This window comes from Podarcis filfolensis (assembly GCF_964270895.1).
Source record: "Podarcis filfolensis genome assembly, chromosome: 10".
Classification (NCBI taxonomy): Eukaryota; Metazoa; Chordata; class Lepidosauria; order Squamata; family Lacertidae; genus Podarcis; species Podarcis filfolensis.
In genome coordinates this window covers 21,591,232-21,618,580 of record NC_139612.1, presented here as the reverse complement: position 1 = coordinate 21,618,580, position 27,349 = coordinate 21,591,232, and the positions used below count along the sequence as shown (strand labels likewise).

The 27,349-nt window shown below is 39.3% G+C and overlaps 1 protein-coding gene across 14 annotated transcripts in view; it reads right to left on the bottom strand.

Annotated features, from left to right (window-relative positions):
• ANKRD26 (ankyrin repeat domain containing 26) overlaps positions 1-27,349 on the bottom strand; it is a 56,644-nt gene that overhangs the window by 6,302 nt on the left and 22,993 nt on the right. For 8 of the 14 annotated variants that reach the window (XM_083574280.1, XM_083574275.1, XM_083574283.1 and 5 more), the window contains 19 exons: positions 26,874-27,082; positions 26,328-26,477; positions 24,160-24,193; positions 22,871-23,012; positions 21,854-22,070; positions 21,132-21,315; positions 17,149-17,295; positions 14,862-15,818; positions 14,088-14,240; positions 13,397-13,551; positions 13,070-13,163; positions 12,434-12,511; positions 10,893-11,027; positions 9,442-9,554; positions 7,799-7,940; positions 7,232-7,480; positions 6,782-7,017; positions 5,542-5,788; positions 2,158-2,203 (listed from right to left, as the gene is read on the bottom strand). In XM_083574280.1, coding sequence (XP_083430406.1) covers positions 2,158-2,203; positions 5,542-5,788; positions 6,782-7,017; positions 7,232-7,480; positions 7,799-7,940; positions 9,442-9,554; positions 10,893-11,027; positions 12,434-12,511; positions 13,070-13,163; positions 13,397-13,551; positions 14,088-14,240; positions 14,862-15,818; positions 17,149-17,295; positions 21,132-21,315; positions 21,854-22,070; positions 22,871-23,012; positions 24,160-24,193; positions 26,328-26,477; positions 26,874-27,082 — 3,688 coding nt within the window. Of the gene's footprint in view, positions 1-2,157; positions 2,204-3,354; positions 3,413-5,541; positions 5,789-6,582; positions 7,018-7,231; positions 7,481-7,798; positions 7,941-9,441; positions 9,555-10,892; positions 11,028-12,433; positions 12,512-13,069; positions 13,164-13,396; positions 13,552-14,087; positions 14,241-14,861; positions 15,819-17,148; positions 17,296-21,131; positions 21,316-21,853; positions 22,071-22,870; positions 23,013-24,159; positions 24,194-26,327; positions 26,478-26,873; positions 27,083-27,349 lie in introns of those variants that run through there. The other 6 variants (XM_083574281.1, XM_083574277.1, XM_083574279.1 and 3 more) reach the window with 3 other exon arrangements.

Sequence of the window (27,349 nt, the reverse complement as noted above, 5' to 3'; positions counted from 1 at the left end):
TATGTTGGAACTCCATGGAACTCCCCAGTAATTCTACTTTTGTCCCCATCTCGCTCCTTGCTGAGTTCTACAAGGACAACACTGAGACTAAGGGGGAAGAACCTGATGGATAGTTCTGTCCTTGGACTGGCTGTAAGTAAGAAGGGAGGCAGGTGGGGGCTAGCTGAGGGCCAACGGAGGTTAGGGGGGCAGTGCTCTGCTTCCTCACTGTTGGAACTCACTGGTTAGCAACAAATTTATTTCATTTCACAAATCCATTTTGAAGCAGTTTTCCAAGAAAAAGTGAGATTCTTTAATGTTAAAACGCTCTTACTGAATTAAAAACAAGACCAACCATATAATCATGTAGCCCTAGACTGTATAAAAAAGGTAAAGGGACCCCTGACCATTAGGTCCAGTCGTGGCCGACTCTGGGGTTGCGACGCTCATCTCACTTTATTGGCTGAGCGAGCCGGCGTACAGCTTCCAGGTCATGTGGCCAGCATGACTAAGCCGCTTCTGGTGAACCAGAGCAGTGCACGGAAACGCCGTTTACCTTTCCACCGGAGCAGTACCTATTTATCTACTTGCACTTTGATGTGCTTTTGAACTGCTAGGTTGGCAGGAGTAGGGACTGAGCAACGGGAGCTCACCCCGTCGCGGGGATTCGAACCGCCAACCTTCTGATCGGCAAGTCCTAGACTCTGTGGTTTAACCCACAGCGCCACTGTATACTTCTTAATTATTTGTATAGTCCTTTACACCGTTATGGTGTTCATCCATACAATAAGCCCATGGCATACCTTAATATGGTTGTTAGTCTCTTATGGAAAGGAAAGCAAGGCTATTATTATTACATTAAATGAACACTTTGTATTGAGCATTTGCTTAAAAATATAGATCTGCGAAAATCCTTCATTTAAAAAAATGGTGTAAGCTAACGTGAATGGATACTTTGATTTAAGCTAGGTTTTCAATCACATTGTTTACATATAGAATCACACAATTGTAGAGTTGGAAGGGACCATGAGGGTCATCTAGTCCAACCCCCTACAATGCAATTAACTTTTGCCTAACATGCAGATTGAACCCACAACTCTGAGGTTCAGAGTCTCATACCCTACCAGCTAAGCTATCTATGACTATGTATAAAACCATGTGTGGAAGTTACTAGCTTTATTACTGAAGACAAACAAGCTCATCAATGGAGAACTGGCAATACATGTCATGAAAAAGTAATGAAAGCCCAGCCTTCTTGCACTTTATGTCACTAAATCATTGCTACTCATTAGAGGATCAGTACACCAATTCAGCTACTGAGAATCTTTGGCAAAAGAGAATTACCGTATTTTTCGCCCTATAGGACGCACCGGCCCATAGGACGCACCTAGAATTTGGGGGGGAAATAAAGGGAAAAAATCCCCCCCCAGGCACGGGGCTGGGGCGGGGAAAGCCCGAGCTTCCCCCTCCCCCAGCCCCCAGAACGGGACCCAGAGCAATGCCGAAGCTGCGTGCAGCTTTGGCATCACTCTGGGAGCTTGCGGGGCTGGAGGAGGGAGAAGCCCTCCACCAGCCTTCTAACCAAGTCAGAGGACAGCGGGAAAGGCGCGCTGCGCCTCTCCCACTTTACCCCGAGTTTGCGGGGCTGGCGACGGGGAGGAACAGGCTTCTCCCCCCCGCCAGCCTTCTAACCAAGTCGGGGGACAGCGGGAAAGGCGCGCTGCGCCTCTCCCGCTGTCCCTCGAGTTTGTGGGGCTGGCGGTGGGGCTCTCCTGAAGCCTGGAGAGCGAGAGGGGTCGGTGCGCAACGACCCCTCTCGCTCTCCAGGCTTCAGTGAAAGCCTGCATTCACCCCATAGGACGCACACACATTTCCCCTTCATTTTTGGAGGGGAAAAAGTGCGTCCTATAGGGCGAAAAATACGGTATAATGCACATTCTGAAACAGTCGTGATAAAGCCCAAAGGCAGCTATCATGTATAATTTATACCAATTAAAATGTTCATGAAAGAATCGTTCAGTAAGGTTTTATTATTTATTTAACTAATTTGGAAACTGCAAAAATAAAACAGTGTTTTGGCATATCACCTCTGAATACTATTACTGGTATCAGTTTGTAATGAATATTTCACAGCAGGATGAGTTTTTAAATTGCTAGCACGCTGTTTTGTTAACATACCTTGTTCTAGTTCCTTGGCGATAGTTTTTTCTAGTTCTGTCCGCATCTGAAATTACATTATGTGATATTTTAGTAGCTATAAAATTATAGATGCAAACGTACATTATTCATTATGAAATGTCAACATCAGAGCAACTTTCATGTTGGGTCAAATATTCCATCTCTTATTTTGATACCAATTTTCAGCTCCCTGTTTTCAGGTAGCCTCAATCAAATTACAGACAATTAACTTTTTATTAAAAAAACTTGGACTATTTGATAAAATGAGCAACTGAGAGGTAATGTAACATCAGAAGTCAAGGATAGTTTGAAAGTGTGGATCATAAATATTAGATACTACCACAGTATATGCCAAGGAAAAAAGAGGAAGAAATAAGGTTTTTTGTTTTATAAAAAACATTTTTAAAAATCTTTTCAGAGAATTCTACATACAGTATATGTTCTAAGAAGCAGGTAATTTCAATCACTTTCAACATCCTTGGGTGAAAGTGGCACAGGTAATTAAATTATTATTTTTCTGATTAGTTACTTAAGCAAATGGAGTAAATTAAGAGCAATCACCCACAATCCCATGTCAAGGTTTTTAATGTAGGAAGACAGTACTCATTGTAGTTCACGTGAATCTTTTGAATTTGAATTGTTCAGAGACTCTCACAGAGCAGTCCTATGCATGTTTGCTCAGAAGTAAGCCCTGCTATTTTTGATGGGTTTTACTTCCAGAATATTCGCATAGGATCGAATGTCTAAACTGGAGATCAGATCTACATGCTGTGTAGATGCCTACCATCTTCCCTACTTACTAGTATCCATTGTATCAGATGGAATCTCCATTTTCAGGTGAATGCAAAGCAGTGTTGGTAAAACAAGGGCATTTCTAATTGAGAAGCCAAATCAGGAACTAATTGAGGCATATATGACTAAGGCTACAGTTTTCATTAATTATTTCTATTTTTCATTTTCTTGTTCTAAAAGGTAATGGAATAAATATAATGTATTGAAATTATGCTATACATATTTTTTTGGGAAAAATAAATATTAAAAACCATCTGAGAAGTTTAAATATGTAGTGTAGCAGCAAAAGCTTAGCTTCTTTTTAGCTAGTCTACTGCAGTGTAATACATAATTTTAAACTAAAATGTCACTGAATTTTGTGCAGTACAAGGAATCACATGGCATTGAGCAATGCGGAGTACACACCTTGTTAAGTGTCTGGCTGTAGAGAAGAAAAGGAAGAAATAGACTTTTGATCAAGGAGCTGAAGAAGTAAAGAACAAGCCATAAGTGTATAGGACTTGAAGGCAGAAAGGAAAATGACCAATTTGTAAGTGTGAGAAAAAGGGAAACTTTTACAATGAAAAAATTCTAATCTACTCTGGGGATGCAATCATATAGACTTACGGAGTAAGTCCCACTGAACTCAGTGTGCTTTGAGTAAACATGCATAGCATCTGGCTGCAAGCCTGGAAACAGGGTTGGAGCCAGAGGAAATTAGGCATGTTTTAGTTTATTGAAAATCAATGACATGATACTCATGCCTAGCACTAAAGTGTGACTTCCTCTGGGTCCTGCCCAGAATTAGTAATTAGAAAGGCTGTGATCACAAATTCCCAGAGGAACAGCTATTCTGGCAAGGGTTTGTTCTGCATGCATTCTAGCTTTAACTGAATGGTCACTATTAGTACTTGTTGCATTGCATTTCTCCCTGGGCTCCCTGCTTAGAAGTCTTCTCCACCACCCATATGTATATATACCTGCAACAACTGAGGATTATATTTAATGCACCTGATGAAATTGACTGTAGTCCACAAAACCTTACACCATAACAAAAAATGTTAGTATTTAATAATAGCTGGTGCCCATTTGCACTGCTGGAATGGAAGACAGGAAAGGTAACAGCAGGAAAGGGCAAGCGCATACCATAGTCAATTCTAGTTCTCTCTAAGACAAGGCATTACAGTAAACATCTTTTTCGAATGCATATATTTTTTAATGTTTCCTTTTTTTGCAGGGTTTTAGGCAGAGGTTCTCTCCATTTTATGCATTTTTCATAATTTCAATTTTATAATATCCTTGTGATGGAGGGATTAGAAACAAGCAAATGATTTTTGGGAGGAAGGAGAAAGAAGGCAAGGCTTAAAAGAAGGACCAAAGACATTACACTGAAAACAAGACTATGAACGTGCCACTTAAGGTAGGAATTGCCATATTTTTCTTTTTTCTTTTCCCCCACGTCTTACAGCTTATCCTAGGGCTGGGGAACCTGTGGCCCTTCAGATGTTATACTCCAAATGTGTCAGCCCCAGCCCATGTGGACAATGGGAAGGAATGATGGGAGTTGCGGTCCGGCAACAACTGAAGGGCCACAGCTTCCTTATCCCTGCTTTACTCTGATCAGTTTCAACTGGAGACTGTTAAGAACTAGCTAATACAGGAGCTCCCAAACTTTTCCCATTTGAAATCTGCTAAGGATCATGGAAGACCACTTAAATATTTTTCTGCCTGTTGGAGCAAATTATACTGCGGTGTGCTAGAAGATATATGAGTTTTAATTGTGTTTTAATTGTATTTTTTCAAATATGCCACAGACTCCAGTTTGTGAACTCCTGATCTAGTATTAAATGCCAATGGCATCAGTGTAGATACTACCTCTAAGAGATGCTTTCTGCTGAACAAGAAGCATCATATTGCACCTACTTCTTGCCTTGGTAATGAACTAGGTGAGAGCCAACAAACTGAAGCTCAATTCAGGTAAAACAGAAGCACTGTTAGTAGGTGGTTCCTTAGACCAGATGGCTGGGAGGTTGCCTGCTCTTGACGGGGTTACACTCCCTCTGATGGGGAGGATATGTAGCTTGGGGGTTTGCCTGGATCCTTTGCCGTCACTTGAGGCTGAGATGGCCTCAGTGGCACAGAGTGTCTTCCATCAGCTTCAGCTGCTGGTCCAGCTAAGCTCCTATCTGAACAGAAATAACCCAACTTCTGTTGTCTATGTTCTGGTAACCTCTAGGTTAGATTATATGTGGGGCAAAACTCAATGGCCAGATTGCTCAGCAGAAAAAGACGGTTTGAGCATGACAACAATCCTGGCCCGACTGCACCAGTTGCCAATCAGCTTCTGGGCCCAATAGAAAGTGCTGGATTTGACCTATAAAGCCTTAAGTAGCTGAGGACTGCAAAACCTCAAGGACCACCTTGAACTGATCTCCACTCTACAGTCAGCATTTTATTTCTTGTCTTGCTAGTATCAGGAAAAGAACTAAGGAATGCCAATGTCTTTGTTTTAAATAGTGTTTGTTAAACAGAAATAACTGTTCATGTGAACATGATCTAAAGCTACAGCCTTACAGAAACGATAGCTTAAGAATGACATTCACAGTTACTCACCTTTGCTAGGTAAGCTTCTACTCTCATTTTTGAAGATGCTGTACTTCCCGTTGGGTTCATGAATGCACCTCCAAAGCTAGGAGATTTGCTTAATGCTAAGTTGCTGCCAAGACTCCCCACCTGAACTGTTTCCAAGACAGGACTTGAAGAATAGCTGCCACTCATAAAACTGTTGGCAAGTAAAGACTTGCTTTTGTGGCGCTCATGTAAGAGTTTGGTGCTGGCTTCTGTTAATTTCTCATTAGCTCTGTGAAAATGTCAAAGGCAAGTGAGAAGTTAAGCAACAGTTTGTCTTAAAAGAGTGGAAACATTTAACATTTGTAAAAGTGGGATTCTAGATAAAAGTGTTGTTTCCAGCCCATAACAGGAATGCTAAAGCTAGCCTGGAAAAGGGCCTTTGTACTGCTATTCCAGATTCATAGGGCTAGTCAGTAGGGACACTCAAGGAAAAAGTGGCACCCCTTTCTTCTCCATCCTGAAACTGTTCTCCACTGTGCTATATAAGACTAAGGGCTGGGTAGAAGCCTGGCTGTCAGCCCCAAACATGATTGTGGGGAGGGGTGGTTTCTGAAGAAAAGGAAAGAGATGCTCCTTTTCTCGTCATTTAAAACCTCTCTATATAGCAAAGGGAGGATTTTTCCTCCCATCACCTGCTAATGATAGGCCATCATGAACAATTGCATCCTTTTATGGGGGTGGGAAGGTTAATAAACATGCTTAGTTTTTAGGGTCACCCATTATTTTCTTCTAAATCTACAAATACATACTTGTTTTGCAAAACTGGGCAAACTCTCAAGTAAGCAGAAATCATTACCTTCTCTGGTTCTGTTTTCCTGCCCAGCTAATAAGCATGGGTCAATCAAGTGTGGTATTACAATGAATAAGCTGTGGCCCTTCCAGAAATAGCGGCTGGACTTGAACAGTTAGAAATATATTCTATAGTACAGCAGTGGAAGACTACTGAGCTCTGGGGCTAGATGAGTACCTTCATGTTCATCTCAGACCTGAGTACTACTGTGTAGGTTAGCTGGATGTACTTACTTATCTTTTTCTCTCTGCTGTATATGGGAGTGGATTTTGGGAGAGAGGTTGGTTCTGTCCCTTCATTTTAGTTCTTGAAAGGGAAATTCTATTAGGTTAAGAGAAAGCATTTTCTTTCCCATCCTAATGTATCCTTCTCCCTAAAGTTTCCCTGGCACAAGCCACAAGGAAGAGAATTGTCAGAAGACTTCTGAATTACCGATCCAATTTACTTCCCAAAGACTTCCTCATTTTTCGTTCTTCTGAGTACAGTGCTTTATATCTTTCCAATTCTGAATGCACCGACTCTCTTTGTAAGTTGTTGTCTTGCGGTCTGTTTCTCAGTATAGCCAGCTCACATTCTAGATCTTTTATTCTGTTCTCCAGCTGATTTCTCAAGGAAGCATAATTAGTAGCTCTCATCTGCTCCATTGTTTCTTGTGAAGCAGCCTGTGTCTGGGACACAAAGCGTCATAGTATTAATTTAGAAGATTTATATTAAGATAGCTGTCTTCATAACACCCATATTTTAAAGAAACCCAAAAGACAGACAACAAGGATTAACCAGAATGCTTATTGGCTGCCACATCACCTAGGTTCAGATGTTTGATAAAAAGATTTAGCAAGTTATGTTGTCTATGAAATTACAACAAATGGTTGGTACATGTACCTGCAAAAACAAATTGACTTGTTCCAGTTTTTGACTTATATCTTGCCTAGCTCTTTCTTCAATCTCTCTCTTGTACTGCTCAATTTGACTGAGGTCCATCATATTGTCCTGTATATGGCGTTTGAGATTAGTTATTTCTTCTTCTAGCTGCTGTTTGCTTCTCTCCAGTAATTTCATGGAAGACAACTGATCACGTAGTTCACAATTTGTAGATTCCACCTGAACACGTCTCGCTGACTCAACCTCCAACTGTTGAGAAAGTTCAGCAAGAACTCAAACAGGGAACTAAGACTTCTTCAAAATAAAATAAATCAAGAAAAGTTTACATAAGTGCAGAAGAATAGTGCTGACATTTAACTCTGTAACAATAAATGATATATTGAGGATTTGGTTACAGACCTAGGGAGATGTAGGTTGAGGAAACAAACTATGTGCTTTTAACACGGAATGCATTATTGTTGAACAAATGGATTAAAACATTTGAAAATACTATTTAATACAATTACTTAAGAAAAATGATTACTTTAGGAAATGTTTTAATTGTATTAAAGCAAGAGGGAAATATACCTTGGTTTTTAGGTTGCTAACTTCCATCTCAGCATCAGTGAATCTGTTCTTCATTTCTCCATGTATAGTAGTAAGAGACGAACTCTCTAGACTCTCATATTCTTTTATCTTCTTTTTAGCTGTTTTTAGAAACTTTTTAACTCTACAGAGTAATATTATAGAAATCACATTAAACACTGATGAGAAAACCTAGATTATAGTTTTTGCTTAAAATACTCAATAGAGCTTTCTCTCTCTATCATTACTCCAGCAGAAACATAGTCTTCATGGCTGAATATACAAGAGAACTGAAAGTAGAATGGTTTGTTCCTTTCAAAGCTTGTAGGCTCAATTTCAGTTCCAAAATTAGGCAAACTCAAACGGGCTTAGTTATTTCACAATATAGGTAAATGAACTACTTAGCAAACGTGCACATCCATTTGATGGACTGCAGGCAAGTCAGCCTTTGGTAATTACAACAGCACTGCCACAGAAGACATTATTACTCCCTTTCCAGATCCCCGTCTTCTGTAGTGCTGCCACTTTTACTTTCACCCAGCCGCAGGATCTTTGGTCACTGCTTACCCTGAGATACAATAACTATTTCATCCCTTGACACCACAGGGTCTTCATGTTGCACACACTGTGGGCCCAGGCACAGTAAGGCTGTGGTGGGGGAGCAGACAGTAAACAAACACAAGGGGACATGTATTGGGATCAGTTTAGGCTACAACTGATTACAGATAAAACAGGTTTGGTGCAGGCACTGGGCATGTATCTAATCAGCCCATCTGCTGTTGGATGGACAAATGGTGAAAACTGCTTCTGGTGAATCCAGAAGCTGGCAGGGCCAGCGCCCAAGTCAGAGATCTGGACAGGAAGTGCTGTCCTGCAAGATCCCACTCCCAACCTGCTGTCACTAAGGATTCAGTGCAATGTCTCTTCTGCCCTCAAAGTTGTGACAACTGCAATGAGATATGCAAAACCCTCAGATTTAGACAATTTGCCTGCAGGACAAATTCCTCCCTGGCCCTAAAAAATCAATGACTGACAACTATTCAGAGCAAGATCTGAAACTAGGGTAACCCCGGGCAACCCTGAAATCACCAAAAATTAAGGAGGGTGGGAGGGGAAGTCTAGTAAAGCCTGCAGAGGCAATTTTACCACGTACCTTCTTGCCTGCATTGCAAATGGTTGGACTAGATGACCTTCAGAATCCCTTCCAACTCTACAATTCTATGATCTTTTAGTCCCCCAAAGCAGACAGGAATTGGTGAAGTTTTCACCCAGGTATTGTCTGAGGCCCCACGCCCCAGAAGCACTGACTGTCTTGGGGTCTTGTGAGTTTCCACTGGCCTAGGGCCCAGCCGCAAAAGGCAGAAAACTATCACCTCCATCGCTCTGAGGCCATCAATTGTGGCAAGCTCACCTCGCTCCCACTGCCACACAACTGCTGCTCCCAATTAAACAGTGGAAAGATGATTCTTTACAGTTCAAGAGGGCGCAGGGCACTAAATGCGAAGTAAATTACTCAGCAGAAGCAGGGAACTGCCTTTTAAATGAATGATTACTTTCAACAGGGTAACAGGGTAGTATTTCTAACAGGATTTCTATAAAACCAAAGCATCCATTTATTATTAGCAGAAGAACAGAAACTTCCCTACCCGCTGCATTCTTTTTGTAGTTCTATGTTTCTTTTCATTTCTTCTTCTAGGCGTGCTTCCACCGATCGCTTCAGCTCCACTAACTTCTTCACTTTTTTCTTTTCATGCTCCAACTTCAAGAGAGTAAGCACAACATCTTTACACTAACACTGTTCATCAACATTAAAGAAACACATCAAGCTGGGCATGCAAGTGCCCTTCTGATCACAGAAAGAGTGTTTTGCCTCTTGTGCTCAAGTGCTGTGTGAGGAACTGAAAACAAAATGCAAAGATATTCCTCTGATTGGGAAAATTCCCATTTCCCCCCAGTCTCCAGATGTTCGATTGCTAGGCAGACCATGTTCCTCTTTCTCAGAGGAGGACCCAGAGATAGGGAGAAGGTGTGGGGAGGCCACAAATACAGTTCCAGGTAAAAGCTACTTCTGAGACGTGTTCTGATGTTACATTCCACCATCTGTCCCACTACCTGGTTTAGGCAGCTTCCTACTGGTAGGGAGGGAAGCATCAGAACTGGTTCCTAGAGGTCTTTGACAGGATGGACTAACCAAACTTTGATACTGATGCTGTCTCCTGGCTTTCACCTTTCAGACCAAGTGGGATGAGAGGACCAAAAATTCCATCCACTTGCCTTAGGCAGTGGAAATGAAAGGACTGGGGGGACTGGTACCACTGGAAGGATTTCTGAAAGGAATGTTGATCATCCTTCTTTCAGGCCAATGAAAACACCTTCTTATCTTTAGATTCAACCAGCAAGTCCTGGAGAGCTGTGCCACCAAAGATCTTGCTACAAAACATACCATAGCTAAATTTGAGTGAGAAGTGTTATCAGCATCCAGTGTGGCACCTGCTAAAAAAAGCAATGGCCTGGAAAACCTTTAGTACAGCTTTGTAGACTCTGGTGGGCTCTTGGGTGTATGCCAGGCCCACCCACAGATGGGCAGCAAACCTACACATTGAGAACTAGTGGAGGGATATACCTGAAATATAGGTTTTTCAGGTCTATCCAGGCCTCACTGCTCAATTGCCAGTCAGAAAAGGTTAAAAAACTGTTCTCTGATGCTGGTTATATATGTTTGTTTATTCACTGAGAGCCTTCACTTTTGAGACCACCCCCCAAAGGAGGTGCCCATTTGAGGTTGGCTACAAAAAACAATATTTAGGTTTGTATTTTTTGTGATCTTACTTGCAATGATTCACAAAAAAATATAATGGATGATTACAAGGGTTCAAGCGTATTTGTTAGGAACCAGGCAAAAATATTCCTTTTCTTCTAGGCTTTTGGTTAGTTAAACAATCTATGGCCTTTAAAACTTTTTTGGGAGTATTATTATTTTTAATTGTAATTGGATGAAATTTAATAAATATAAATAACTAAATAAAATTACTTGGGAGGTTCTCTGAGTGTAAAGAAACACAGAACACAGGCTTAACTGCATTCATGCTGGACTCACCTGAGCCATTAGCTCTGTCTTTTCCTTCTCAAGCTCAGAAAGGCGAGCTTCAAGTTTTGATTTTGACTTTACTTCTTCTTCCCACATACTCTGAGTATCTTGCGCTGTTGCTGAAAATATGCTTTGCTTCTGGACCTATGGAGCAATCAGAATGTGTTTTGATGGAGAACTATCACAGAAAAAGCCATCCAGGCATTTATATAAAAATATAGACTCCATTAGGTTGTCACAGAGCCAACTACGAAGCCATAATTTGGTCATAGGGGCAGTAACTACAGGCTTGCTTGCTCACTTCTTAATTTCCACACCCTCACCAGCCCTTGGTACATATACTCCTCCTCCAATGCTTTGCTACCATTTGCTACAATGCTTGAATTAGGCAAACTGTGGTTACCACTAATTGTAGTTTCCCTCAAAAACAGGTATTGAAATCCACTTAAACAATTGTATCAGTCCTTTTTGCATCACAACTGAGAAGAGTAATTTGCTACATACATTTTAAATATAAATTATTATTAAAATTATACATAAAAATTATATGTAATCATCATTATTTAATTATGATGATGGTGGAGTAAGAAATAAAGTATTATTTTCAGCCTTATGAACCAAATTCTGTTTAATATTCAGAATAAATAGTTAAAGACTTGAGGTGATATTCAGCAAAATCAAACTCAGAGGAAACCCATTAAAATCAATTGACTTGATACACTGATTTCAGTGGGCCTGCTCTGAAAGTTAGTTTTATTATTCATCAGTGATTTCTGTCACATTTAAACTTACCTGTTTGAATTCTATGTAGAAGACACTGACTGCAACTTACACACATTTAGCTTATGCCCATTGAGCTGTATCCACTTGGCAAAAAAATATATATAATAATTTAAAAGGGGGTAGAAAGGGGGCAGGTGTCTGGGAAAAAAAGACTTTGGCAATCCCACCTGACTTTGAAACAAATGAATGCTGACTATATGCGATTTTGGCTTTACACGCTATCCCCGGAACATAACCCCTATGGAAGTTGAGAGTCCCCTGAATAATCACTTTCCTTCTCCACATCCCCAGTTGAACATCTTTGAGCCCATGAAAGCACAACTTGGGTCAGTTATCAGTTGACTCCATCTGTGCCTTTAAAGCTTTCCCTTCTCAAGTGGGGAGGTAGTCCAGAAGAGGAAACCTGCCCTACTTGAAGAAGGACAGATGTGCTCCTTTCATTTCTTCTTCTAAGTGATTACATACCTGACACATCTTTTTTCTGTTTAGAGTTATTGTCTTTCTGCTTTCTTAAGATTTTGATTTCTTAAGTTCTTCTAGAAATCTCATGGTTCCCCCAAGCCTGCTGCTATATCTTCCTCTTGTGTGTAAGTGGTGCCATTTTGACTATGCAAGGATCAACATTTATCCCCCACCTTGGGATAGTCACAAGGTGCTGCATGCTAATTTTCATCATCTTAAAACAGAAAACCCCCCATATTACTTCTATCCTATGAGCATGTATAATCACAGACAAATCATCAGCACATTAGAAATCTTTACCGTACCTGTTGCTTTAGTTGTTCCTCTAAATTGACTTTTGCTCTTTGTAAACCATTTATCAATTCCTCAAGACGACTGTGAATCTATTTAAAAAGAAAGAAAGAAACCAACAATTAAATTACTAAGCTAAACTGAAATAGTTCTCTTCAGATATCTTGAAGCTACTACATTCATTTCAATTACATTGAATTAACCTGATTAAAGTTTCTGAAGGTGACCTAAAATATTAACAGATCTTTGTTGCTCTCATAACATTACTTTGCTCCTACATAATTTGTAGCAGATTACTGTTTGTGGAGTGCTCTCCCCAGGGAGGCCTGCCTACCACCACCAATATATATATCTTTAGGTACCAGGCAAAAGCTTTCCTCTATAACCAGGCCTTTGGCCTTTAACTATCTGTGGCCTTTTAGGATTTTATAATGTATTTCTTTTCTTCCTTGGTTTCAACGTATCTATGTGGAGTTTTCCATTCTTTCTGTCTTTTTAAGTTGCTTTGGGTTGCCCTGGGCAAGATAAAGTGACTAATAAATTTAATTTATAATAATACTAATAATAATAAACTGACAGTTGTTGGAATCATCTAGAAACAATCTTCCTACCCGTCACCCTCTCCTTTCCCAATCTTACTGATGACTTACAGAGACACTATTCTGCAGGTCCTTTTGAAGTATCTCAATTCGACCAGCTTGTTGAGCAGCTGTTGCTTCCAGTCTGGCATTTTCTATTTCAAGACTTAAAGGGAATAAATAAAAACCAAAGTCTCAAGGCAATACATAATTAACATATATATATATATATATATATATATATATATATATATATATATACGTTTGAGTGTAAGTTTTCACAACAAATACAATTCAGTAAACACTGCTATTTGATAACATTACCATTTGATACATAGCGGCTCTTCATTTCATCACATGCTTAAAATACAATGTGCACACAGTGGCAATATATTTTACCTCTGTATATGGTCTTCTAATTGTTTTTTAGAATTAATTGTTCCTGTTAACTCTACCACCAGATCTTGTAATTTTTGTTCCTTGTCACTCAAAGTATTTTTAAATTCATGAATGTGTCTTTCAGACTGAAGATGTTGCTCTTCTGACTCCTGTAACTGTAAAAAGAAAGAAACCGCAACAGAACATGATTGGCTAAAGGGGCTTGGTAATATGATAATCATGTTTCCAGTTGACTACAGAACTAGAACAAAGTGCTATGAAGTGAGAGAAAGAAGGTAATTTCTTCTCTGAAGCCACTAGCAGCGATTATTTATTAATTCTGCATGTCAGGTGCCCCCAATCTCCAATTCTAACAGATATGCCAGGAGGATAACTTTGGAAGCTCCAGGAGAACCAACAGGTTTGCAGCTCCCCTATGTCTCCCCTGGCTATACAGATCAGCTTTAAAATACCTACATGGAAAGAACACCAGATGGAATGAAATGAAATCTAGTCTCTTCAATTCTATGGCGCAACCCTTTTGAATCTCTATTTCAAGCGAGATTGGTTATATAAAGGTACAAACATTGTTGAAATTATATCCACCTCCATTCATACATGCCACTATTCTGCCTCAAAATGAGCATTTTAAAAAGCGAATAATGGGCTGAAGACATATTAGTCAACATTTAATAAACTATTTTGATCATACCTTGAATTTCATCCTGTCTATCTCCTTTTGAAGATGTTGCTTATCTTCTTCTAGGTCAATACGATAACGTGTAGAAACTTCCAGTGAAGCTTCTGACATGGATTGTTTTTTAAGAGAATCTGCAAGTTCTTGTTTAAGTTGCCTTATTGTACCCTAAGAAAAGAAAAGGTGATTTAAATGATGCCTATAGCTTGTAGAGAATTTTTTGCAGAATACCATCTGCAGTGTTTCATAAAATCTCCAAAGTATCCCAAAGTGCTTCAGAGGATCCTGTTTCAGTTCAGGGTGATCCAGCGAGATCCTGCTTTGAAGCCAAGAAGCCCTGAATCTCTCTGAAGTAGCCCCGCTTTAGATTTCGAATCATGATTCATACAAAACTCTTGCACCTGGCAATAGATTTTCTTTCAGACTAAATACCAACCGAAACTTCGGACAGCGCATGCCGATTGCTTCTAGCTAGCACTCATTCCTATTTATTCCGAATGTAAAGATTTAAAAAGGGACTTATCCAAGTGTTTTAAATACACAAACTGGTTGTAAATGCAGTTCCCCTTTGTAGTATATTCCACAGTATTACATGGTGTGCAATTTTAACATCTGAGGATAAGGCTCATTCAGAAGACAATTGCAGAAAACTCTCTATGTCAAACCATAGTACTGCTAGGTGCAATTAGAGATTTGTTAATGCAATCAGACTTTTGCTAGTGGCTAAGAGGATTGCATCACTTGTATTTTAATGTTTAGAGATGCACTGATTGAATATATCACACTTACCTCTCTATCTGCTTTTTCTGCTTCATATTTCAAGACTTCCTCCTTCAAATTATTGCATTTTGCAATTAATTCCTTATTTACCTCTTCCTTCATCTGCACTTGTTTCTCAGTATCAGCTCTGAGTTTATTGAAAATATCATTGAACCGATCTTGAACATCACTCACTACTTTTTCTTTGATAATACCCTTGTTTTGAAAATCTTCAAATTGCTGCCGGAGTAGAAGATTTTCACTCTGGAGCTGCGCTAATCGTTCCTGCATAGATTCCTGTTTTACCACATATTTGTTCATTTGCTCCTTGTCAACTTGCCGCGTATTCTCGAGTTCTTTCACTAGACAGTGTGCCTGATTTAAATCCCTTTGAACGCTTTCTAATTGCATGCTTTTTTCTCTAAGACTATGTGTTACCTGATGAAGTTCATGTTCGAGACTATTAGCTTTACTTTCAGCTTTTCTTAATTGCTCAGACATGCCATTGTTTGTTTCTCGTAGATGACACAGATCATGGTTCAGTTTCTCTTTCAAGCGAAGCCATTCATCGCACTCTCGTTGCAGTGTTCGTTCAAGATCATTTTTCATTATCTGGCATCGTTCAAGTTCCTGAGCAGCAGAAGTCGAGCGGGAACGAACTGAGTCAAGTTCTCCCTCCAATCTTTCTTTATTTTCTTTAAAATGCTCTAATTTGGATGTTAGGATTGCAACTTCTGTTTTTGATAAATTGATTTGTCCATTGTACTGAAAAATTGTTTGAGTCAAAGTTTCTTCATTTACTTTCAGCTCCTTTTTAAGTTCTTCTATTTTTTCTTTCAAAGCTTCATTTTCTTCCAAATACCTAGTTTCCTCTTCCTGGTGCTTGACCCTTATGTGTTCCAGCTCTAATCTTAACACCGTTAGTTCATCTTCAAGCACTCGATTTTTATTTAACAGTTCCTTTTCTTGGGCATGATTATCAGTCATCTGAATGATTTATAAACATAAGGTAAAGTTAATTTTAAAATCTTCCAAAATTCTTTAATTTTCCTCATTACCATGGATTTATATACTTATTTATTTGATTTATATACCACCCTTCATTTGAGGATTACAGGGCAGATTACAGGATAAAACCTCAAAAAATAAATAGCATAATAACAAAAAAATAAAAAATACCCCCACCAGCTTTAAATAGCTAAAGGCCTGGAAGAAGAGGAATGCCTTTGCCTGGCTCCTAAAGATATGTACTGATGGCACCAGGCAAGCCTCCCTGGGCAGGGCATTCTACAAACAGGAAGCTACAAGGCAGCTGACATCGTTGATATCTACCAGCTGGAACAGACAGGAAAAATAGTTGTTGCCATGCAAGATGTAAAAAGGGCTGCAATTACCTTGAGAGAACTAGTGATAACAGCCACCTTCAAGAACAGCATATGGAAAGAAACATGGCTGCTCTTATAGATCCATGTTTTCCCCCCTATGCAGTGGTTGTTAAAGAAAGAGGAAGAAGAAAGACTAAAAGATTTTGGTGGAGTGCATATTCCAGAAGCAGGCCATAATCTGATCTGCTCATTGGTTCAGGAGAGACCTCTCTGGAACCTGAACCCCTTCGAATTGCTTCCCAATTCCATAGCCTATTGTACACCTGGAAATATCTTGCATACAGATATTAATCATGTTTAACTAAAGCTTATGCACAAACAATACAATCAACGTGAAAGTGTGGCAAATGAAGGTCTTTAAACGTACCAAGAAACCATAACTAGAACATAGTGAGTCCTTTGACATACCGTATTGGCCTGAATATAAGCCTACTTTTCCCCCAAATTCCGACTGTGAAAAGTTAAAATGCGGCTTATATTTGTGACCTTACGGTATACAGCCAGGAGTGTGGCAAAGCAGTGCCTGTCCCACGCGTACCCCCCCCATCCTCTCCCCCAAGGCCAGGAAGGGAGCAAGCAAGGAAGGAAGGGGAAAGGCCGTCGGCAATGCAGCGTGGCTCCCCCCCCCCACTGCCCAGTATGCAGCCAGGAGCAGCAAGGAATGGAGTGGGTTATATTTGGGTATTTTCTCTCCCCCCTGCCAATTTTAAAGGTGCAGCTTATATTCAGGCCAATACAGTATATCCATGAGTGCAAGAATGCATACTCACACTTTAGAAATTTGCTGCAAGAAATCCCGGTGTAGTAAAAGTGAACTCAAAGCAAAATTTTACTGTCCTGTAAGTTTATAGAACTGTTCTGTGCTAGTGCGTCTTGGAAAAATATTTGCACTTAACTCTCTTACACTTTTAAGGATTTGATAAAATGGATACCTCTGACTGTATAGCTGCTGTTTTTTTCAACTCATCCTCTAATTCCTTCTGCCTCCAGAGGTGAGTATTCAAAATACCCTCTTGCAGAGCTCTGGCAGACTTTTCTTGTGACAGCTGTTGCTGGGCTTCATTGCGTTCTTCTTCAATCTACAAAAATGCATTTAAAGATATCTAAAAGAATGATATACAATTTTTTTAAAAAACACACATTTGAATTCAGAACACAGCTGTCCTTAAAAAATACACTAAAAGTGAAAACTTTTAGTAAAAACAGAAGTCACTGCACTGAACGTTATACGTAATAATCGCTTTTCCAGGTATTTATTCTGTTTATGGAATTAACAGAAATTAAGGTGAAATTCTCAATTTCTCATATTTTCGAAAGAGTATTAGTTTAATTTTTTTGAAGTATCTTCTTTTGTTTGATAAGAAAGGAGTTCAAAGCACATACTATTGTTGTAAGAACAGAAAGTACATGTTACCTTTTTTCAAAATACGTAAGCTGTGAAAAAACCTAGAACTTGCATATTAATTTTGAGTTTGTCATTTCTCTGAACAAGCTTACCATTTGTCGAACAGCATTCACAAGGTCTTGCATTGCCTGAGGCGTTTCCTTGAAACTCAAATCTAATGCATTTGATGAGGAATTGATCCTCTCTAAAATGCTTTCTCTCACAGGAGGAATAGAAAAGGAAAGACTAGGAAGCAAGCTTCCTTGATATCTACCAGATGTAAATTTTCTGCCCAATAGGTAAGTGCTAGAGTTGCCCCGAGGATAACTAGAAAATGAGGAAATCCATTCCTGATTAGGTTGGTCAATTTTCTTCATTCTATTAAAATCAGAATACAGCTGGTAGCTTACCCCAGCCTTCACAGGCACCAGATAAAAATACTCCTACATATTCTGAATGCTGGTAATGACCAATTTTCAGTAATCAGATTTGGCAGATGACCAAACATTTTCAATGTCATCTAAGTATTTTGCATTTTCTCACTCTACTAAAACATTTTGTTCAGTTTAACATACCACCTAGAAGCATGAAACTATTTGTGAAAGGAAATTCAGACTCAAGGTATCAAGCAAATAAGGAGTAACAAAAAGTCCTTAAGTATGCTGCTTCTTCAGTATCAAAAGGAAACAGAAAGGGGCAAAAATCTTTAAAACTGAACTCAAACGAGGAGAATGCATACTGTTTTTAACAGTGTAAACATTAACATATGGATGAGCACTGTAAAGCTGTCTATTACAGAACTGACATAGCCATTTCTCCTTCTGAGCTTCAGCTGACATCACAAAACACTTGGCCTATCTAGTTAATTATGAGGTCACTAAACTTTTTAAAAGTCTATTTTCCTTTTGCTCCCTAAAACATTTAAGCTAAATGCAACAGAAATAGTAGGTCTAATTAAGCAAAACATGCTTACTGATTATCAGTTATTTCTTTTACGTAAATTAGGGGATTTAATATTTATATCTATCAGGTTGGTATTTGGTATTCTATCAGGTTGGTATTTAGGAGATCAAACATTGTCATAAAATAGGCCTTAGGCAGCCTTTCTGGATCTTTCGGAGTCACGTTTTTTCATTCAAGCCTTTAACAGAAGCTAAAGTAGCAAGACTGGATATACTATTTAGAATTTTGACCATGGGCTGGTTGTTGTGTACAATGACTGCTCAGCTTACACTCTTTGACGTATGCACACCTATCAGAGGGTAAACCTTATTCAAAATGTATTTCTCATTTATTTCTAAGTAGACATGTATACAGCTTATACATGTTTCAAAGTAGACAGTTCTCTATTTGAAAGTGTCTCCTATGTAAAGGGTTGTCCAGTCCAAGGTGATTCTTTTGAAATCAGAAGAAGAGAGAACAGCGGTCTTGAACTGCTCACCATCAGTATGAGTAAGCTGGCACATACGCCACCTGGTTAAAGATTCTGCATTGCATTTCTATTTAAAATAAAACAAACAGATTTTCCCACACTTGAAACATTTTATGTTCCTTTTCTGCTCTTTTGGAAATGGCAGCGATTTAGTATTAGGCCATTTTCTGACTGGTCCCTTCAGCATCTTCTCAAAATCACAAATGTCCCCCTAAGTCCCAAAACTGTTGGCAATCATTGCAATACTTCTGCATAGAAAATTAATTTTAGATACTTACTCCTAAATTTTGGTTGGATGATTTCACCCAAGAGTTCGATAAACAGATTAAATAATAAGGGAGAGAATGGGCAGTCCTAGCAAGCACTCTTTTTAACCTAAAGGTTTCTAGTGGAACTTTGTTTACATATATTGAGACAGTAGGTTTAGAATACATCAGCTTAACCCAAGACATGAATGTGGAGCCCATCCCTATTTTGCTCAGTACCTGGAATAGTTTGACATTTTAAAAAAGGTAGGTCAATGTTCTTGGCTAAATGGAGAAATCAAATAAGAGAAAAATCAACACTTGAATTATGAAGTGGGGGAGTAAAGGGGTCCATAATGCTCATGAAGTGGACCCATAAGCTCCACCTCCTGCCTGACTTCCAATTTCACTGTCTCTTATTGGTCCTCATAAGACACAGTCCCTATTGCTGAAATAGAATAACTAGGTCTACTTTCTCATGAGCATTATTTATTGGTACCTGTTGCAAAACAAAGCATAGATCTGAAAAATCTTCATTTTTTTGCACTCACTAGTTCTCCAGAAAGGGAGAGACAATCTCTGTTCAGCCCTCCCTCCTATGCTAGGCTCGCCAAACAGAAAACCTTCCCGAAACAGAATCATCTGCTACAGCTTATCAGTGATGCACAGTGAATTATTGCTTTCATTAGTCAAGATCCCTTTGGCCAGCAACCTCTCTGTGCTAGTCTGTGTTCCCACTGTGGACAAAATAATATTCACATGGGTTTGCCTTGTTTTGCATGGGAATGTATTCTCAACACCCCTTCAACTCTACATAACTTCTTTCAGAAATCTATACACTGATTTTATCCAATCTGGATCTTCACAAAGAAGCTGGCTAAGGCTATGCATTTTCTTAGCAGCAGAAGTTCACCATTTGCCCCTAGACCTGCAAGTTCCACCCCAACAAGACAGAAAGCACCCCTTCTGTGTGCCAGAGTTAAATTGCAGCAAGGAATTAAGGAAGACAAGACAGGGAGGAGTCCAAGAATGTGCTGTTTCTGGAGTCAGGGTTATTTTGGATTCCGACATAGCCCAAGTTAGCAAAGCTGTTCCCACTTGCCTGGACCAGAAAATGTACCTAGATTCAAAGATAGCCGGAATTCTGAGTGTGTTTCTGGAATCAGCTGACAAAACCCAGAGCAAGGACAGGCAGGCAAGCAACTAGTTCAAGTGAGATCTTGCCTGGGATCTGCATGAATGAATCACAGGATAGATGGTTTGATACCAGCCAGCACAGTAAGGTAGCTTAAGGTAGGGAAGCATGGGAGGTCCCTGAATAGAAGTATGGAGACAAATTAAGTCATCTCTGGAGCTTTCTAAGACAGGAGCTGTATGGTGGTGATGGTGAGCTGTATTTCAAGCACTGATCCCAGGCCAAATTTAATGTTCAGAAATAATGCCTTTTTCTAAGACAGTAGTTCTAACTATATTTAGCCCAAAGTAAATATTATTGAAATAAATGGGACTTTATCATGAGTAAACATAATTAGGATCACCCTGTAAACCAATTTATGTTAGACTCAGAGGTAATGGAATATGAGTAAGAACTTCCTACCACAAAAAACTGATTTCTGTTCATATTCTTTGTAAACAACCAAATATAACACGAGGGTACAATAGTTAAATTTGTAGTCTCAGACAAATGCTTACTACAAATCCAAGCTGTTAAAAAAGTTTTCAGTACTTTCATAGGCATTTTTACTTTATTTCTCCATTGCCTTTAGCTGCGATTCCTGCATTGCAATGGTTTGCACTAAAAACCCTTTGGGTTCTTTCCAACTCTACAGTTTAATGTTTCCAAATTAATCTAACCTGTTTCAAATGGTTTTTCAGTGTTCTAAATTCCATTTCCAGACTTCTCAGCATTAACTCAAGTTGTTGTTTTTCTTCTGTTTGTTTATAGTACTGCTCCTCTTTCTTCCTTAACTGTTCTTGGTTTTCCTCGTACAACCTTTCAGCACTTGTCCTCTTTTCTTCTTCTTGTTTCAAAGAAAATCTGGCAAATAACCATTTTGAAAGATGTGTATTAATACAGAGGCAGGCATTTAATGTTAGGTTAAAATACCTCTATAAGAGATGTTTGAGGCTATGTGCATGAGGGAGCTGTGCTTGTTTGCCCTGCTCCAGCCACCTGTTCATTAGACTATAATGTTTACACAGTGACCTTTGTAGTATTTTTATTTTTATTAAATTTGTTTACAGTCCTTCATCCATAGATCTCAGGGCAGTTTACAACACAAAAACAGAAGCTAAGTAATAAAACATATGCACACTGATAGCAACATTCGGCCTACACATTTTGGACTTAAGCACATAGGTCCCTGTGGAAATGTGACAATGTGCAGACATCAAGTGATGCCATTTCTGTATGTTGTTCCAGTTTAAGAACAGGCTACTCTAATCAAACCTTAGCTTAACAATACTGACTCCGTCCTAGGAAGTCTCCAACTTTTTACAGCAGAAGTATCTAATAAAACTGATTCCATTTTATTTTTTTTAGATCATCAGAATTGAATTTTTTTATGACAGCTTACTTGAGACTGCTGATAGTACTTTCCCATTCAACTTTTTTATGATCCAGTGTAGATTTCATTTCTGTCATTTCTTCCAGTATTCTCTGTTGCTCTTTTTTCTCATTCTCAATTTTTTTTACTTTTCCTCGAAGATGAATAGAACATCCTCTTTCACGTTCAATTAAACTTTCATATTCATGACATATATTTTGAATTTTCAGGAGACTCACAGAATCTGCTTTAGGGGAAACAGTGTAGTATTAACTTACTTGTTCAAAATTTTAATTCATAGCAACAAGAAAAAGTGAGTGATGTATAGCTTTATATCAATACCCTGGAAAAATGTGCTTGGAAAAAACACACATATTGAGTGTACTCTTGAGGTGTGATTCACACAAGGAATTCCTGGTAAGTTTAGGGTTCCGAATTCACCGCAGTGTTGAGGGCTGTGCTGCATATGTATTGTAAATGCACTTGCGCTTCCAAGAATCTGGGCCTCAAGTGACAATGATGGCTTTAGGAACACTCCCAGATTATAAACTTGCTCCTTCAAGGGGAGTGCAGCCTTTTCCAGAACAAGCTGTTCCACCAAATCTCAGACATGAGAATTACCCACCCACAATTGTTTGAATTAAGGTTCAACTCATTGATCCACATTACTGTCTCCAGGTAGTAATTCAGGACCTGCACTGCCTCTTCTAACACTTATAGAAGGGAGAGACAGAGCTGAATGTCATCAACATACTGCTAGTTGTTTGGTCCAAATTCCCTGATGAGTGGTTGCTTTGTTGCTGCTGCTATTGCTAGGAGTTAAAAATCCTTGTTGATCTACTGCAAATCACCCAGAGGAGGACATACAAACAATTCAGATGGCCCCACCCTTACCCTGCCAATTAGATTTTAAGGGCACACAGGGTAAAATAGGGGGAGAGGAAGTCTTGTTTACAAGAAGCAAAAGTTGTGCAAGCAGGTTGACACTGCTGGGTGTTAAATTTATTTTGTTCTGAATATTATGGGTAACAATAGCACTGTGCTTACCTTTACTATCCAAACTAAGTTTTTCTATCAACATCATAGCTTCTCTATAGAATGAAGTAGGTAATTCAATATCGTCTGTAGGTGTATCTGAAGACGGAGTTAAGTCATCAAAATCATTGGCAACTCCCATTGCTCTATAGATCTATAAGTAATAAATACATAATCAAATAGAGTAAAACATCATAACAAATCAGCCCATTTCTTTTTAACTATCAGGCCATAAATAGTGTTTCAAGAATACAGCAATAGCTCAGTTCAGCACAATTCAGTCAAATCAAACCATGATCAGTTCACATGCTGGTTATTTCACTACAAAACACTTGAGAAGTATGACTGTCCTTGACCTTGGTGCCATGATCCTCCCCTCTTGTCCACATGCGAACAGATCTACAGTTTGGTCCTAAACAATGGCCTGATGTCCAATATGCAAGCAAACCAGGGTTTAGCTTGTTACACAAACTCATCTTTGCGCTACATCCAGGGTAGCCAACATGGTGCCTTCCAAATATTGGATTATAACTCCTATTGAAACTGACCATTTGCTATGCTGTCTCAGGCTGATGGGAGTTTTAGTCTAATAACACATGGAGGGTACCACATGATGCCCCTGTGCCACATTCTCTGTCAGCTCACCCACTTCCAAACAGTCTCTGGATTTTATGCCAAAGCATTTTACCTTCTTTAGTTGAATGCTTAATAGCAGTACACCTATATTGTCATTAGCTGGCTCTCCCTAGGCGGAAGGCTAGCTGAGAACTTGCCTACTTAACAACTTTCAAACAGCTCTTAGCTTTCCTAATAGTGCTGCTGATTTCTAACTCTCCAGGTGCTGGTACCCACACTTCTTCTCTCCCAATTTCTTTAACAGTCCTATATAGCCATGACCAGAATATTGGCATAATTTGCCCTTCATTCACAACTTTATTATAGCTCACATCCAGTTCTGTATTAAAAGAAGTCATAAAAAGTTCCATTGGTGTGACTGAATCATTAAACTGACTTCCTGAAAATGACAGATTATGAGTGTCTAACTGCAACAGTTATTTTGCTAGCAACCACCAAGAGCAGATTGTTCCCATGCAGAGATCTTGTCACACATCCAGGGAATATGCATGTCCAAGGCTTGCTATAAATCATTCCTGCTTTTGCACATTATCCTAAACCTTGGATCAGCATGAGTGTGGCCACTCTTTTTTCCTCAAAAATTGGTGAAAATACCCTTGCCACTTATAGTTCTGTACAAATGTTTAGAAGTTAAGGTAAAATTTAGACAGCCTATTTTACAGTACCTTTTTTGTTTCATTCACATTTCGGGCTTGATGTCTAGAAAACAAACATAACACTTTTCAGTATGAAAGTGTTGCAAGTAAACTACATTTAACTTTAAAAATGTACACAAATTTTGTATCTATGTCTTTGGGCAGCAGCTCAGTCTGTTTTGGAGCCACTTTGTGTGTTTCTAATTAGGCTCTTTATCTGGAACTACATTAGATCTGTTAAAAACGAAACTGTTTCCCCATCATTCACTATAATGAGGAATCTAAAAACAGTACATATATTTTAACTTAAGTGGATGAAATTAGCAGTCCCTGTAGCAGCCCCAACAAAGTGCAGAAGCCTGTCAAATTTTAGGCAGATAAACCCAGTGTGATGGTGCGTGCAAGGCACTTTTAAAGTCTGATGTTTTAAAGTTTGATGTTTTAATTGAAAGAAAAGTATGTAACTTTTTCATTTTTCTATCAGAACCAGATACAATTTGCAGACATGGTCATTCCCTTGACTGTTTTTTGGTGGGTACAATAGGAAGCATAGGGGCAAGGTGTGAGTATGGAACTCCAAGAAATTAGGGTAGAGGAAATGTCACCTTCTTACACACAATGATCCTGCTACTCTAATGGTTCAGGGTAGTAGTGGTAAAAAGGGGAGGAGGTTGCTAGACATCCCTTCCCTGAGTTTGTGGGGATACAACTGAGATGTCCCTATTGACTTGCATAAGGACAGACATAGATCCACATTAAAAACACAGCTTTTAATTGTCCCACAACAGATCACTGTGATTGGAGTGCCCTGGGAAATAATTAGGTAAAGGTAAAGGGACCCCTGACCATTAGGTCCAGTCGTGGCCGACTCTGGGGTTGTGGCGCTAATCTCGCTTTATTGGCCGAGGGAGCCGGCGTACAGCTTCCGGGTCATGTGGCCAGCATGACTAAGCCACTTCTGGCGAACCAGAGCAGCGCACGGAAACGCTGTTTACCTTCCCGCCAGAGCGGTACCTATTCATCTGCTTGCACTTTTACATGCTTTCAAACTACTAGGTTGGCAGGAGCAGGTACCAAGCAACAGGAGCTCACCGCGTCGCGGGGATTCGAACCGCCGACATTCTGATAGGCAAGTCCTAGGCTATGTGGTTTAACCCACGGCGCCACCCGCATCCCTTTCAGGAAATAATTAACTGTGATTAAAAGTTAGACCTGTGTGTCTAAACCAGTGTTTCTCAAACCTGGGGCCGCTGCTGTTGTTGGACTACAACTCCCATTATCCCTACCTAACAGGAACAGCGGTCAGGGATGGTGGGAATTGTAGTCCAACAACTGCTGGTACCCAAGTTTGTTGAATACTGGTCTAAACAAATGATCCCCACACCTCTTAAGCTCTGGGTATTTCCTGAGTCAGCTTCCTGAAATAATGAGGCGTTTGAGTTGAGACTACAGAGACACTTGGAATCTTATAGAGTCTCTGTGAGGCTTTGAGACACTTTGTTAGAGGCACAGATTAAAAAATATAAGAACAGATCCTGAATCACCTGATAATTCAGGATACACAGAGAACTGATGCATAGCCCTGGCAAATTCAAAATTAATCCAAATGCAAAATGGCAGCATGAACACATAATTGCATAGGCTTCTTCAGGAGAACTTAGAAGGCTCTGGTAAATCTGGAGATACAATACTTGGCTAAATATATCACTGCCATTATTCCAAAAAAACAGAGCTTTTTACACCCACCAAACAAGTAACATGCATTCAATGGTGGGAGAAGCTCGGTCTGTAGAGCATAATACTCGTGATTTCAGAGTTGTGGGTTCAAGTCCCACGTTGATATCCTGGATTGCAAGGGGTTAGACTAGATGACCCTCTACAATTCTATGATTTTAATGTTCTAAACCATGGGTAGGTAAACTAAGGCCCGGGGGCTGGATCCAGCCCAATCGCCTTCTCAATCCAGCCCGTGGACGGACCGGGAATCAGCGTATTTTTACATGAGTAGAATGTGTCCTTTTATTTAAAATGCATCTCTGGGTTATTTGTGGGGCATAGGAATTCGTTCTCCCCCCACCCAAAAAAAATAAAAAAATATAGTCCGACCCCCCCCACAAGGTCCGAGGGACAGTGGACCGGCCCCCTGCTGAAAAAGTTTGCTGACCCCTGTAAACAAACAACATTATGGCTTATAGTACCTCTCTTCTTCCAAAGATGCTTCACTTAAACTGCTGTCATCATGAAGTTCATGTAGATTTTCAATAATCTCCTGACTGGTTTTCTGCTTTGAAATCCATTTTTTATTTTCAGTTTTTTCTACATCCTTCACCTTGGCAATAGGATTTTCCCTCAAATGCAGAAAAAATATAGTAATTAAGAAGCTACAGCAAAATATTGTAAGCCACACTACCTTAAATAATTTCAACTGGGTTAAAACCAATGCACCTGTAGCAAAACAAAAAAAAATTATACAGTGACAAAAATGAAACCATAACATACTTAAAGATGGAAAAATTATTGGCAGATGATTTTTGGGACTCTTTGAGGAAAATTAGAACTAAATGCTACTAACTACAACAGTATGACTATTTCAGTTCAAAATGATGAACTATGCTCTCACATGTCCAGGAAGGAGATGTAAATATAGTCTACATCAGATGGTTGTATAGTTACTTATCTCCTTGTGCAAACTCATTCAGTACATTCATATGAGTACAGATGTGTATATTATTATTCATACTCACTTCTTAAAAGTTACTGTAAGTAATCCCTTTCTGTCTGAGGAAATTTTGCTCATTAATTGACTTTCTTCCATCATTTCACCTTCATTTTCTGAGGGCTTTAGATCCCTTTGTTCAATATTCATAGCCAGTTTTTTCCCAACATTTGCAGTTTCTTTTTTTCCAATGACCTCCATTTGCTCCCATTTCTGCTTTCTTTTTTCCTCTTCAACCTAAAACAAACAAGTCAATATATTTGTCAGAATGCAAGTAGAAAGCCAATTAATTTTAATTGTTCTTTTTTTTTTTTTTTTGCTCAACACTCCAGGAAAACAACCATTTCACCCTTGAAAAGAAAACACACACTACTAAGCTTGCAAGTTAATAAGAATTTGTATTGCATAACAGGTAGTAATGAAAGAATACATATATTAGTGACAGAAAAAAACACACAATATTTAAGTGAAAGCAGATAAAACATTATTTAGAAAAGTGACCAA